A 14,337-nucleotide genomic window follows, 5' to 3' on the forward strand; every position below is an offset into this window, starting at 1 on the left:
TGCATTCTTCTCTGGTCGCTCTTCTCCTATGACCGAAATACGTTCATTAGAAAAGTGTCATCGAAGTACTTTGGGGAATTGTCCATCAATCTCGATTAGCGTAGTCCATCTCAACTCGCTGGGTGGGGTAGTTAAGTCAGCGTCCTGGCATTACCAAAGTTGAGAGATTTATCAATTTCTCTAGAATCTACACCGTATCTGGCCTTGAGCCTGACACTTTACTACCAAGCATGTCTCACATTTTGCTATGCGCTTCATCTCTGAACGACGCTACTGAGGCTGTATTAGATCATGTTCTTTGGCTGGCTAGAAGCCAAATCTTTAAGCGTCTAACCTGGGAGGAAGGACGCGTGAGTGTTACCTACGGATAGTCAATTCAGAAACAATCAAGCTGTCAGATACCTCCATGACGAGACTACTAGATTTGAGACATCCCCAGCCAAGTAGCAGATGATGACAAAACCCCTGAAAATCTAACGCTCTCCCCTGAAGATGAAGAGATTCTGATCCGCAGGTGAAGTCTTCTATTTACGAGATTCACCTGCACTTGGCCCGTCACGCCTTCCCTGTGACCCCATTTGTGGCAGTACTTCGTAGAAGTATCAGCCGAAGCACGGATATCTCGCTGTCTTCACCTCGAGGACTTTGTACGCTCTAGCATTGAGAGCCGCTATAACCCCCTACCATGATCTACAGGGCGTACTTGGCTCTGAATCAAAAGTGTTTGTGATCAGAACCCATCCCCAAAAGAATTTGGCCGCCCAAGATCTGCAGCCAAGTCGCTCCCTTTTGGCACGCAGCCAAGTGTGCCCCTGGTTGACATACCACTCTTAAATATCCGGACTCTCGGCGCTGCAGAAGAATTAGTTGCCCTTCCGCCGCTCACCAGACCACTCTTCATCAGCAGCGCTGAGCTACCGGGTGACTGTCATACCACACGGAATCGAGCAAGCGTCGTTGTCCATCATCATTCCAAGTTCTGGCCCTCTGACTTCATTTTTTGCGGGATTTCCTTCTGCTCGTTTAGACATTCGTTTTGGATTTCTTTATCATCCTCTCAAGGTCTCGTTAGAATATATCTTCTTTCTTCTTTCCAAGCAACTCCATGCAAATATCGTATGAGCATTAGCTAAAGAGATCATCCCTATCCTTAAAGCCCTTGCTGGCCAAGGCAGCCTTTCTCGGCAAACGCACAACACACCTTCTGGGCACGTCACACAAAGATCACTTACACATTGAGAGTGAAGGCACCAGCAGGTACCCAAGATGCCTACCTTTGATCCCAGCGAATTAAATGTCGTTCTCGCTGTTTTTGGTGCGTGCTCCGGACCTTACATGTTTTGGCTATGACTAATCCGGTGTTCCCACCATATCCAGGCGCGTTCATCATTCTATTTGGTATCATATCCGTCGAAATCAAAACTGTGTGGTACTTAGGCGAGGCCTGTAAGATCAACCTCGAACGTTCTCCGCGCTGTAGTCACCGTAGATACGGAGCGTAATACTTAAGTTCCCATGGACCATTCACTGACTTGTTGCTCTTGATCAGTACCGGCCGTAGTGTTGGGCATATGCCTGGGCCCTATAGCTGCTAGGTTCATCGACAGCGAGAAGTGGGGGTCAGCTGTTGAGGGGCAGACCCAAGATATCACTCTTGTAAGTGCTTATAATGTGGCCTCATCACGATCCGGATCACTTCAATGTGGAGCCTTGCGTTCAGGCACTGATGATTGGCTTGTGTCATAGGGGCTCACAAGAGTGATGATTGGCATTCAGCTGGTCATGGCTGGCTATCAACTCCCAGCAAAGTACCAAAAGACTAAATGGAAGGAGATGGCAATCTTAATGTTACCCATTATGACACTGATGTGGTTAGCGACGACAGGCTGCATCCTGGCAACCATTCCCAAGTTGACATTTCTGGGTGCTGGGGTCATCGCTGCCTGCGTGACCTCGACGGATCCAGTCCTGTCACAAGCCGTTGCCAAGGGGCCTTTCGCCGATAAGTTCGTTCGGCGCTCTTTGCGTGAAATCATCTCTTCCGAGAGTGGCGCAAATGACGGCTTCGGCTTCCCCATATTGATGCTGACGACGTACCTCATCCGGCACGCGGAGGGATCTGAAGTGCACGCGGATGGTTTGACATTGCACGCAGTCAGTCGTACGCTTCTTCCGAGAGCCGGTGACGTCGCCCGCCAAGGCGGAGGCGTTGGTGTTGCTCTGCTGAATTGGCTGCTGGAGACATGGCTTTACTTTGTGGTCATGAGTATAGCCTACGGAATCATTATGGGAACTCTGATCAGGCTTGCACTGAAGTATTCTGTCAGAAAGTAGGTTGATCGGTCAATGAGCACGAATTCGGTAGTTTCTAACAGAGACACAGAAAGTGGATCGATTCCGAAAGCTACGTCCTGGTGCCCACAGCGATTGGTGTAAGTCACGGATACTAAATGAACTACATGAAAGTTGACTGACAACTCATAGCTCTTCATGATGGGCACTTCAGGAGCCATCGGAACTGACGATTTGCTATCTTGCTTCGTCGCTGGCAGTGCACTCAACTGGGACGGCGAGTACCTTGCAGAGGCACAGAAGCGGCACGACGAAGTCAACGCCAGCATCGACGTTCTTCTCAACTTCGGCGGCTTTATATATCTCGGGACCATCATCCCATGGAGTGACTTCAGCTCTGACATCACCGGAATCAGTCTCGGCCGACTCTTTGCCCTCGGCGCACTTGTTCTTGTATTCCGTCGCATCCCCGCCGTGCTTCTCACGTACAAGCTCATGCCGAACACTATCATAGACTGGAAAGAAGCCTTATTTATGGGCTACTTTGGCCCTATTGGCGTTGGTGCTGCCTTCTATGTCGAGCATGCGCGTCACCTCTTCCCTAAACTTGCTGAGGCCGAGGGCGACAGTGAGGTAGTTGACATGCTTCGGGCTATTGGTCCCGTCGTGTATTGGCTTGCACTCTTCTCGATTATAGTCCACGGAATCTCTATCCCTATCCTCAATGTCATATATGGATTCATGGGCGTTCAACCAGTTCAGGATGATGCCGTGGCAATTCGACGCCGATCTGTTCGCGTCCCTCCTCCATCGAACGCGGTTGAGGGCGACAAGGAGACGTTCATTGCCTTCAACCGTTTCTCTCGGCCTAATTTGTCGCAGGAAACACTGCCGCATATGGGGGATGACGACTCATCTGTGGGAGATCAAAAGGTTTTTCACCCAGACCTCGAGTCTGGCCTCCAGGAAGCTAGGCAAAATGCAGGGTTATCACCACGGAGAAGCTTCAATCTCCCACGCCCGAATGCACCTCGCAGCTTCAGTCTACCCCGGACAAGTTTGAGTCAACTGAAATGGGATCAACCACATGTCACACAGGGATAGACTGCTTTATCTTGCTGCCTTTGGGACATGCCAGTGTAGAGAATATCGGAGGCAAGAGGCTAAGCGATTCGCGTAGTACCAGATAAGATATGTGGTATTTAAATAGAAATTTTCACCGCCATTGAGAATGTCTTGAGTGATGCTATACAGCGAACAAACCTACTTAAATACGTTTCGATAACAATTAGAGCATTTTAACCGGAGGCCAAGGTGATTGCCGTCGTGATTCATCTGGAAGACTGGAAATGCCCGATGTACACATACGAACTGACAATGTTCTGGCCCTTCTTCGAACAGCAGACTGAAATTGTCAGAGACATTGCTCTTGATCATAGGGATACGAATCCCTGCGGCTCCAAACGCCGACATCTAGATGTAATTAAGCTGTGTTATCTCGTCCGGATGTAAGTGGACCATCGGGCCGAGCTGAACGTGTCGAGTATCCGCTGGCCGGCTGAGACCAGGACGATGACAATGATTTGGATGAATCGCTTAGATGGTTTGCTTGAAGAATGACGCTCTTCGAGTCGAATGACTATGGAAAATTTCAGGATGAATGCATGTAACGTTCACACATCTGACCCAGACTCGTGATGCCCTGCATCCATCATCAGACCAACCCGCAGGTTACAATCAGACAGGCCGTTCTGTGCATACCTTACCGCTGCTTTTTCCTCATCAACCAGACGACAGACTTCATGGATAAAGATTTCCACATCCAGAATAACAGAGATCAGCAAGTACAAGCCTTGAAATGCCGGACGTTGGGGTCGGATTACCAGGGCGTCATGCAGGCAGAAGACGTAATTGATGCGGGGAATCGACGCTACAGGGGACGATCCGGGGCTTTACCCCGCTGGACTTGGCGCATGTCATTCGTTGACAGTGGTTGGGACCCCCTGAGCTCAATCATCTGATGCAATGTTGGGTTTCACAGAAATAACACTCGTCGATGAGCTCTACTTCATATTTGGAAGATACCTGTTACCTTTGAAGCTCATATACCTTTCCTCTCTGGTGCTTTGATAGACGCCACAGACTCATCAGCTTGTCTTTGTCCACGCGCTTGTTCGTAAGAAGCCCTAGACATACTTCCAGAAGCGTCTGTTCGCGTGTACCGAAGCTCGCACTCCTCCCATCCGTCCCTTGATTGGATTTCTAGGCCTTAGCACCCATCCATCATGCGTGGCTTGGCAGTCTTCGCATCGTTAGCCGCAAGGCTAGTCCTCGGGCTCGAGACCACTCGGTTCTCGGCGGCCACCCTGCTGGCTGAATCTGACGCAGATATCCCGAGTGCCAGTGACTGGGCGGAGAGGGCGGAGAAGGAAGGTCGGAGCCTCTGCATACTCGAGCCGGACGCTAACGGCGGGGACGACGCGCCGGCGCTGCTAAGCGCGCTCAATGACAAGTGCCGCACCAAGAGCATCATTGTGCTTGATGGACCAGTGTACAACATCAAGTCGCCGATGGTCACCACCAGCCTAGACGATGTTGTAATTGATCAGCGTGGCAGACTACTCTGGAGCAATGACACCACGTACTGGCTCTCGGTCTCGATGCCTGTGGGCTTCCAGAACCAGAGCACGGTATGGCACTTTGGAGGTGATGGCGTGGTCTGGGAAGGCCACGGAGTCGGAACGCTCGACGGCAATGGCCAGGTCTGGTATGACCTCAATGCCGGCGGATCTAACATGCCTCATCGGCCGATGAACATCAACTTTCGAGACTTCTCGAATTCGACTGTCAAAGGTCTCCGATTCGTGCAGAGCCAAATGTGGACGATGAACATCATGTACTCCAAGAATCTCGTGTTCGAGGACATATACGTGAACAGCACTTCGTCTTCGGAGAACAACTCTCTCAACACGGACGGCGCTGACACCATGTACTCGGACAATATCACCTTCCGCCGGTGGGTGGTTGTCAACGGCGACGACGCAATTGCTCTCAAGGCCAACTCCAGCAATATCTACATTTACGACAGCGAGTTCTTCGGCAGCACTGGCATAGCCATGGGATCCATCGGCCAGTTCATCGGGCAATTCGAGTATATCGAGAACTTCTTGGCGCGGAACGTGACTTTACACGACACCCTGCGGGGCTGCTACTTCAAGACGTGGACCGGCATTCAGATTGGGTATCCGCCCAATGGCGGCGGCGGCGGTACGGGATACGCGCGTAACATCGTGCTGGAAGACATTAAGCTCGACGGCACCCGCGGAGAACCACTTTTCATCACTCAATGTGAGTCCTTCTCCGGACACGCGGGTGAGTCCTGCGATACGTCGACGTTCAAGATTTCCGACGTCGTTTGGAAGGGCTTTAGCGGAACGATGATGGACGACGTGCCTAGCTCGGGCTTCTTTCGGTGCAGCGCGGCTGCGGGCGGGTGCAACAATCTGACGGTAGAGAACTTTTCAGTAACGCCCGTCGGCCAAGATACTGTCTTGGATAAATGGCTCTGCAAAAACGTTGAAGGCGATGAAGGATTCGACTGTCAGGAAATTGAGGAGACCGCCGATGAGCTCTGAATATCATTTCAGTAGTCGGCGACTATAATGATCCGGCGTATCCGGGACCTTTGGCGGTATAATCATCAAACGTGGCACCCTCGGCGGCATAATGTCGCGGGGGCCATCACCGTTAGCGTTAAACTTGACCGCAATTTTCTAATCAGCGGCCGCTTAGTACGGTATGCTTTGATCTAAGTGGACACAGGCCGTTGCCAAGAGTTTTATCAGAAGGTTGTGGTGATCGCTTTAAAGGGCTAGGAAGTCCGCCGCGGGTCTCTACATGGCTGCCGCGTTCCTGGCAATGAGCCTCGGCCGAAGCCGGGGACTTTGAACTCCGTACGCCGATGTTTTGGTTCCAAATCTCCTACGGCCTCCAACGGCCCAATGGAGGATTGAATCTTCCCGCAAAACACTAAACAGTCCGACGTCCGATGTTCTCGTTCTTGTTCGGGCGCTGGTCTAGCCATGTCTGTGCAGTTCGCCTCCGACCTGCTGGGACTTGTTAGAACATTGGTCTGCAGTTATTCTCCTGAGGCTTCCTCGCAGATTGACCTAGCCTTCACCACGATGCGAGTCTCGAAGCAGTAATTGAAGTGCAGAGGGTGATTGTCTTAACGCCCTAACACGCCAGGAATGGTGTTTCTCACATCAGCAGCTCCTTCACCGTCACCTATACTACGTGACGGTACAACAGCCGTTCCGGCACTGGCCTTGTCAGATGCTTGAACGTGGTGTGCTGTGCCAGCTAGCGCCAAGGGTGGCTGCGTATCAAGCTTCTGATCTTAGTTGCCGATCCTGCAGCTTATTCCCAGCGAGTCTTGTTCGTTTATTGACCCTGGTACAGTCGCAAGCTAGCCGTGTCAGAAGGGAGTGTTGACGGGCATGGCAGCTCGAGGCGAAAGCTAGATCATGATGGGCATTGATGGCAAAGCCTGCTTCTTTTAAGTGTTGGTAGCGGGGAGTTAGCGGGAGCGGAAGTTTTTCTCCTATTCTGGTTCTTCCTGAACGCTCGGACGCGTCTTTGAGCTGAGGTTGATGTGGGCAGTGGAAACATCAAAACATGCGGCAAGCTGCATGCTTCCGTGCGAACCTCCTATTCTTGGAAGAGCTTTAAATCAAGTCTTCAAGGCATGACTCGACCGCGGTAAGATTTACCAAACATCGATTGAGTTCGTATCTCGATCATGACAGTTCCATGGCTCTCCTAAAGCGTTCCCAGTCCCACGCAGATTCGAACACTTGGCGAAAGGACCGGGTCCACAATCCCGCGCAAAGCATTCGCAATTAGATGGAGCCAGGAGAAGGGCGCTCTGTTGATTTCCATACTCTAAATTTGATGGCAAGACTTTTTCTCGGAGACGACTTGGCGCCCGAATTCTACCCCCTGACGCTGATTCCGGTTGTTCCGGCTGCCGAGAAAAACCACGGGAAGTGAACCCCGTCATCCACGACTCCCAAGTTTCCTTATGTGCAAGCAAGTGGGTAGAGTCCGACTCGAAATGATTGGATGATCCACCAGAAAAGGAACTCCCACATCCCTTTTTTCGACGTTCTTCCCACCGTCAGTCCATAATTGGATTACAGTGATTCAGCGTGGAGACCGGGCGACTGCGAGCAAGGAGGCTCTAATGAAAACTGGGTTTTTTGGCTTACGATTTATTGTACGTTGCCGGGCGCAATCACACACGCGTCAAGGAGGGCTTGGGTCGCGTGCCCTCCTTCCTGCGCCGAGCCATTCTTTTGCCTGTGCTTGGCTGGAGTGATACCGTAATGGATCATGGATGGATGGTGGACATGTGGGATGGGGTGTGGGACGTCAGGTCGTCGTGTCTCCAGTCCCGCTCCGCCCTCCCTCCTTCAACGTTCAACGCCCCCAACTCTCCTATCAGATGGTTCCGTGCGGTTACGCCCACACGTGTGGTCCTATTCCTGCTCAACTTTCAAGGCTGGGCGGAATTCCCAATGCCTGGGGCGCCGATCTGACAACAATGCTTGGCCACGAAATGCTGCGGTTGGACTTGGTACACCTTCCGCCCGTTGTGGGTTTGTCCCGGTGAAGCGGACTCTGGGGCATTGTGCCTAGGATGTTTATTAGTCTTGTCGTCCCTCTCTCCTATTTCTCCATGCGAAAGGGTTTCTGGTGGATTTGGCATTTTCATTGTAATATCTTCTCGTCACTCACTCCTTTCTTCTCTGCTTTGGGGAAGCGAAAGCTATTCATTCATTCTGCTTGCTCGTCAGGACAGCCTTGTCCAACTACATCTTTCACTTACTCAATACCAAACAAGAGTTCAATTTTCTGTGTTTAGCCTATTATGGCTTCGTCACTTGGCGCTTTGAGGAATGTGGCCGAACCAGCTTGTAAGTCCATCCCGCTCCACTGGCTCGGATTTCTTCCTATAGTATACTTAGACCATATGTCTTTACCTCTACGAGTCCAGGCCTCATCTGACGTCCTTTGCTCTTCTAGTCATCGTTTTTGCCTTCACCATAGGCACTCTCATCAACCGCCGCCGACTGGATCGTGACGATGACGTAGACTCGTGTGAGCGTGGGTCGGAGGATTCCTCCTCCCGCCCCACCTCTCCACTCCTCAAGCCGGGGATGCGCGCGGAGTCGGGCGAGGTATCCCGCATCAACAGCAAACTTCTCGTTCGATTTTATAATACCTTCCCGTTCCTTGCTGAAATCTGGTATTGGAATGCGACGTACTGGTACGAGATCGTCTTGCCCGCGTTAACAATTCAGGTAACGTTGTTATGAACCGGCGCTGACCGGCTTGTTTGTCTCCTAGGATATACCAGCTGCTCCGTGCCTTCTCGGCACGTATGATTGCCGGTAACGAAGCAGTCTTTGCGAGGGCCCGCGACCATGCGATTTCTATTCTGAAGTTCGAGCACTTCTTCGGCATTGACGTCGAACTTGGCGTGCAGAAATATGTCCTTACAAACATGCCCTGGTTGATGTCTTACTTGGCCAAGATCTACTACTTCCACATTAGTCTCGGCATCATCTTCATCATCTACTGCTACACATTTCTTCCGCCGAGCACGTTTCAGAGAATCCGACGAACTATCGCCATGGACAATGCCATCGCCTTCGTCATCGTCACGACCTATCGTTGCATGCCGCCGCGCATGCTCCCGGCCGAATACGGATTCGAAGATGTGCTCCACGGAGCCAAGGGAGGAGGCAACGCGTGGACGCACAACAAGTTCCAGCTGACCATCGCCGCGATGCCGAGTCTTCACTGCGGTACCGCTCTCTTCCTCGCCTGGAGTATCTGCCGGTTTTCGCCTCACCGTCCGCTTCGTCTTATCGCGCCACTGTGGCCGATGGCTATGCTCTTCACGATCGTTGCAACGGCGAATCACTTCATCTTGGATGCTATGATTGGTGCGATGGTCCCTATCATCGGATGGAGGTTTAACCGGGCTATCTTGGTGTTGCTGCCGCTGCAGAATTGGGTGTTGGAGAGGCTGGGGTTGAAAACCCCCGAGGATGAGGACAATACTCCGGCATATGTCCCGAAAGAGTGGTAAGAGAGAGCATGTTCCGTTGAAAGGAATATGAAGGATTCAGTGGGACACAGAGCAAAGCAATAATATCAATAGACAAGTGCGCTAACGATGACATATTCCAAACAAATGATCGGATCGGATATCGGGGCCACACGCCTCCTGTGTTCTGACCCCTTGAGAAGTTCAAAGGCCCAGCTTGAGTCTCCAAGTACTCGTGCTCTTACAGTAAGGAAATGCCAGGGATGTCAAAGTACGATTCACCTGCTTACGCATCTGTCAAGACGACGAAGAATCCAACTGGGCAACCATCTTTGCTCTGCTGGAAAATGAAGGTGGTGTCCGGCGAGCAGAGACTTCCTGATACAGTCACACTTCCCGGAACCTCAGCTGGAATGCCGCATGGGGCACTATTGACAATCTGCAGGCACTACCATCAGTAACTAAATCGACGGCGGTCTACATCGGATTCTGTTGACGTTCAATACTCACATAGCTGTGGCCGGGTGTCATCGTGGGCGGGGGGTTAGGCGGGCTAGGGCCGGGAGCAGGCTGCTTGTTATATGTGGTCTGCCCAGCGACGGCTCCGACGCCAATGGCATACCCGGTGAACTTAAAGGTACCTTGGCCGAGGAAAACGAACTTCCCAGGTGCCTGCTCCCATGAAGGGAAGTCGAAGACGAGGTTGCACACCTTGCCCTGGGTCTGGGCGACGGGCAGATCGAGGTTGAAGACTGTGCAAATATCCTTGGGTGTCACCTGCGCCCATTGCGTCGCCGGGAAGGCATAATTGGGCAGATTCTTGGAGATGGGGACAAGAAGGCTAGTCGAGACGTAGGATTTACCAAGGCTGCCATCGGGCTGGGCGGCGTTGACGGGGCAGCTGGCCTTACCGCCACGTTTGGTTGTGGAAGTGGTGGCGCTGGGTGCGGCGACGACGGAGAGAGCGAAGGTGAGGGCGCTGGTGACGGTAGCAATCTTCATGATGGCGGTTATATTGCGATTGAGTGCTTTAACGAGCGGCGATTGAGTGCTTTAACGAGCGGCGATTCGTGGTTCAAGAGGCGATGAGTGAGACGAGGAGCCTGGAGACGATGAAGTAGGCGACAATGAGCAAGTGAGCAAGAACTCTCTCGCCAAGAGATGAGAAAGAGGCCTTCATATACATCGAGTTGGCTCTGCTGGAAGGCTAAGTACGTGATGGTCCCGGACTATAGCTTGGACGTAGCAATCGTCATTGCTCGATGAAGTTTAGTTTTCTTCCACCACAAAGAAGCTTTCGACGTGGAGCGCCTTCGACCCCAAGCTCGCGTGCTTTGAATTGCGATGTTCTAGCGCCGTCACGAGCGGCTAGCGATGGATCGGCGCTTCATCATTTTAGATAGTCCTGAAAGGGGGAATAGAGTTTTACCGTTGGATCACCAGTGCTTGAGTTTCTTCTTTCTCTTTACGATCGCCGTTGTGGCTTCCCATAGCCTGCTGAAGTGGCGTATTTTGGCGCCGGCCACGAGATTTCAGCTCCGTGCCCGAGCGCGGCATCGCGGCACGAATGGACTCAGAGGTTGACTATCGTCAGCGCTAGATCTTACAGCATCCATCCACTCAGTGAAATGATATGCTTCTCTCGGTGTCCTCTCAGCCCCGCGGAGTGCACTAGTTTGTCCGAATCCTACACCGTGGTGGCGTCGCGACGGGTTGTCATGTCGAGGTTGGTGAATGATGTCGTCGTCCAGCAACGCAGGGTCAAAATACAATGATCAGAAATCAGAGAGTTGCGTGGCGCGCTGAGGACATCGTGATTCGAATTATTCAGAGAGACCTTAACTAGCCTGATTCAATACCTGGTACATATCCGCAGCTGAGCCTTTTCCGTTAGGGCAGTTTATCAGCTTTACTCCCGGGTGCTGACCTTGCTAAGCTTCCTCTTGGCCACACTGCTAGTATCACCGACGTCCTTCCCCAAATCACTCTTAGAATTCTGGCCATCAATGATGACATTGTTCGAGTAGACAACCCCATCAAAGATTTCATCCATCTCCTCCAAGGTTCTGCCCTTGGTTTCGACAAACAGCCAAGTAACGACAAATAGTATTCCAAGATTCCAACCACCGTTGATGGCATAGTATCTCCAAGAGATTCTTTCGATAGCAAGAGGAGTGGTGTAAAGGTTGAGGAAGCTGAATGCATACCCGATTGCTTGGGCAACTACGACCCCTTTAGCGCGCTGAGAGTATCGCAGCACCTCAGGAGGGTAGGTGTAGGCCAAGATGCTCCTGCACGAATTTTAGTAAACTTGAGGAAATTGAGAGCTCGTTCACATACCAGCTTGCCGCAACTGCAAGTAGGAACAGGGCAACAACGACAATCGCACCGATGGCATACGCATTTGTCTCGGGATGGACCTCGGTCAGGTAAGACAGGCCGGCCAGAATTCCAAACAGAACAACTGTGGCGGAAGTTCCGGTAACTAGGTAGAAAGATAAGGAGGTCAGATCAATCCAGCGGAAAACTAGTGTCGAGGGGCATCTACTCAATGGCTTGCGAGCTCCTATCTTGTCGATGATGAGGACACCGCCCACGCTGCAAAAAGCCTTCCACAGCAGCAAACCGATGTTGATCTGGATTACAGACTTCCTCTCAGAAACTCCTAGTTTTCCAATCAAGAATGACGAGAAGTATCTAGAAGATTTCGTCAGCGCTAGAACAATCAGAATGTGAGTATGTCCTTGTAACATACAAGATCATATTTCCGCCCAGAATTTGATAGAAGATATTCGTTAGTACAGCGATTGTGAACCGTTTCAGGTTTGGGGCTGATGTGTTTCCCCGTTAGTTAGTTGTCAACTCGGCGACTCATCTTGGCTGAAGCTGGCTCACATGGCGCAATGAGATCTTTCCATCCTCCATTGCTCTCCTTCTCGTGGTTCAAAGCCGAGACAATTTCTTGTGTTTCCGAAAGCACCAAAGCATCTTCCCGGTTTCCGTTCGCATGTAATCGAGCGAGCACCCCTATTGCCTTGAGAATGTTCAGTCGAATGACCCTAAACCAGGAGTATGTTTCACATCGTTACCTCGTCATGGCGGCCCTTTGAAAACAACCAGCGTGGGCTTTCGTCGACGAATGGTAAGAGAGACAGGGAGATGATAGAAGGCACTGCTTCTCCCTGTTTAAGAGACATCAGATAGAGCCTTGATGTTGTCTCAAGGGGATAGGCACTTACAAGCATAAGTCCCCTCCATGTCCAGTCGGACTGCTTGTCGTAGATGCCCAGGACAATGCAACTGACCAAGAACGACGTGAAAGGTACGGATGTCAAGACGGTGCTTGAAAGAATTGAGCTATACTTGGGCGCCGCCACCTCCATAACCCACATGGGAGCAATGGAACCATTAATGAGGGAGGCAAATCCGATAATGAAGCGGCCGACGATGAGCTGTGGAACTGCGTTTCTGGTGAGTAGTCGTACTTGCAAAACGTTTCCGCAAGAGCTCTCACCCTTCGAGGCCGAAGCTTGAAGTACAACTCCGAGAATGATACAGATGGAGCCAACGGCGAGGCCGGTCTTCCGTCCCCAACGATCAACGACGGGACCCACTATCGGGGCACCGAAGATCGAACCGGCACTAATGATGGCAACATTCAATCCAATCATATCGCTATTCAACTTGAAGTCTATTGAAAGTCATTAGCTATGGAACCTGGGTCGGGCAGATAATCGCACAGTCTTGGTATGGCTTAACCGAGTTCAAGTTGTTGATCATCCCAGCATCATAAGAAAGAATGCAGATGTTCAACATGGCCACGAGGACCATGAGCACGTGTGAGACGATTGGCCCGGGGGTGAGCAAAGCCATGATGGCGGAGGATCCACGATGCGGAAGTGTATTTTCTGCTGGTGTTACAGTCGGAGTCTGAGTTTGAGGTTTAATTGTCTCCGTAGACTGGCAGTCGGGTGTACTCAAGTGTTGGTTGTGGTGATTTGGGGGATCTAAAGTCAATGTAGCAGTTGTCAACTCATTCGCAGACAACTCAAAAATCTCTTCTTGACGTTGATCTGAGCGCTGAGCCGGCCACCTGCGCATTTTTCTCTTTTTTCCAGGTACGCGTTAGAGATACCACACACTCTCTTGCTACACACCATGAAGCGATAGATAAGACATTCCGGGTTAGATCAACGAACCCACGAGTGTCCGGTGATAGGGGTGCACCTGAACCAAACGCCGTAGATTCAGAGACAGCGCGCGCTGTCTGGCTGTGTGCGTGCTGAGTTGTGCGGCATGCTCATAGCTGAGCGGCGTATTTCCCGAGAGTGCCGAGCTTTAGGCACTAGCTTCGGCCGAATGCCTCAGGCTAACATTATAGTTCCCCCCTTCCCCCCTTTATGATCGCAAAATGGGAATTCCCAAGGACCCTCAGTTCTGTACAGTATGTGTGACGAATTCCCGTACAGATGTGCATCCGCCACTAGGTTTCGTCTCCGATGTTACGACTGCGCTATCCGTACACACCAGCAGTGTCTCAATCGGCTTTCAAGTTCCAGAGCCCGAGTATAATGGTTTACCGACGCAGGCAGGAACCGGTTTGAGAGTTCTGACTCAGCATGGTACGTGGCATGGTAGAGACGGAATGCCCGCCGAGAAAGCATTTCCAGTTCAGCTGGGCGCTGAGAATTCGGCAGATGTAATTTGCAGGGAGTGTACGGAGTCCCTGCACCCACCCACAACATCTCGATATTCTCGTAGGGAGTAATAGTGCAAGCAACATCACATCGCGATAGACTCACTGCAACGTCAATCTCTGAGAACTCATGCCAGGCCAAGAATTCAAGATCCCCCCAAAGTCGTTTCCATACGCTCATGGTTTCATTGTCTACTTACCACAATCCTTGGCATATGTGCTTTCGCTCGCC

At 51.4% G+C, this 14,337-nt stretch overlaps 5 protein-coding genes across 5 annotated transcripts; 3 read left to right on the top strand and 2 right to left on the bottom strand.

The window, feature by feature from the left end:
• Positions 1 to 1,266: 1,266 nt before the first annotated feature.
• On the top strand, positions 1,267 to 3,396 carry CCOS01_06535 (sodium/hydrogen exchanger family protein; the record flags this gene model as incomplete). Its single annotated transcript, XM_060454703.1, has 6 exons — positions 1,267 to 1,315; positions 1,378 to 1,446; positions 1,550 to 1,656; positions 1,747 to 2,330; positions 2,384 to 2,432; positions 2,485 to 3,396. The coding sequence occupies 6 exons, from the start codon at positions 1,267 to 1,269 to the stop codon at positions 3,394 to 3,396; spliced, it is 1,770 nt and encodes a 589-aa protein (XP_060314403.1).
• Positions 3,397 to 4,577: 1,181 nt separating this feature from the next.
• On the top strand, positions 4,578 to 5,927 carry CCOS01_06536 (glycosyl hydrolase family 28; the record flags this gene model as incomplete). Its single annotated transcript, XM_060454704.1, has 1 exon — positions 4,578 to 5,927. One exon carries the CDS (start codon positions 4,578 to 4,580, stop codon positions 5,925 to 5,927), a length of 1,350 nt encoding a protein of 449 aa, XP_060314404.1.
• Positions 5,928 to 8,224: 2,297 nt separating this feature from the next.
• CCOS01_06537 (uncharacterized protein) lies at positions 8,225 to 9,451 on the top strand (the record flags this gene model as incomplete). Its single annotated transcript, XM_060454705.1, has 3 exons — positions 8,225 to 8,270; positions 8,380 to 8,623; positions 8,704 to 9,451. 3 exons carry the CDS (start codon positions 8,225 to 8,227, stop codon positions 9,449 to 9,451), a joined length of 1,038 nt encoding a protein of 345 aa, XP_060314405.1.
• A 244-nt stretch (positions 9,452 to 9,695) lies between these two features.
• Positions 9,696 to 10,411, bottom strand: CCOS01_06538 (uncharacterized protein; the record flags this gene model as incomplete). The annotated part of the gene is made up of 2 exons (XM_060454706.1): positions 9,696 to 9,848; positions 9,920 to 10,411. 2 exons carry the CDS (start codon positions 10,409 to 10,411, stop codon positions 9,696 to 9,698), a joined length of 645 nt encoding a protein of 214 aa, XP_060314406.1.
• A 907-nt stretch (positions 10,412 to 11,318) lies between these two features.
• CCOS01_06539 (uncharacterized protein) lies at positions 11,319 to 13,510 on the bottom strand (the record flags this gene model as incomplete). The annotated part of the gene is made up of 8 exons (XM_060454707.1): positions 11,319 to 11,700; positions 11,750 to 11,894; positions 11,958 to 12,106; positions 12,165 to 12,240; positions 12,305 to 12,443; positions 12,499 to 12,591; positions 12,649 to 13,100; positions 13,150 to 13,510. The coding sequence occupies 8 exons, from the start codon at positions 13,508 to 13,510 to the stop codon at positions 11,319 to 11,321; spliced, it is 1,797 nt and encodes a 598-aa protein (XP_060314407.1).
• Positions 13,511 to 14,337: the final 827 nt, after the last annotated feature.

This window comes from Colletotrichum costaricense (assembly GCF_030867565.1).
Source record: "Colletotrichum costaricense strain IMI 309622 chromosome Unknown Scaffold_6.1, whole genome shotgun sequence".
Lineage (NCBI taxonomy): Eukaryota > Fungi > Ascomycota > Sordariomycetes > Glomerellales > Glomerellaceae > Colletotrichum > Colletotrichum costaricense.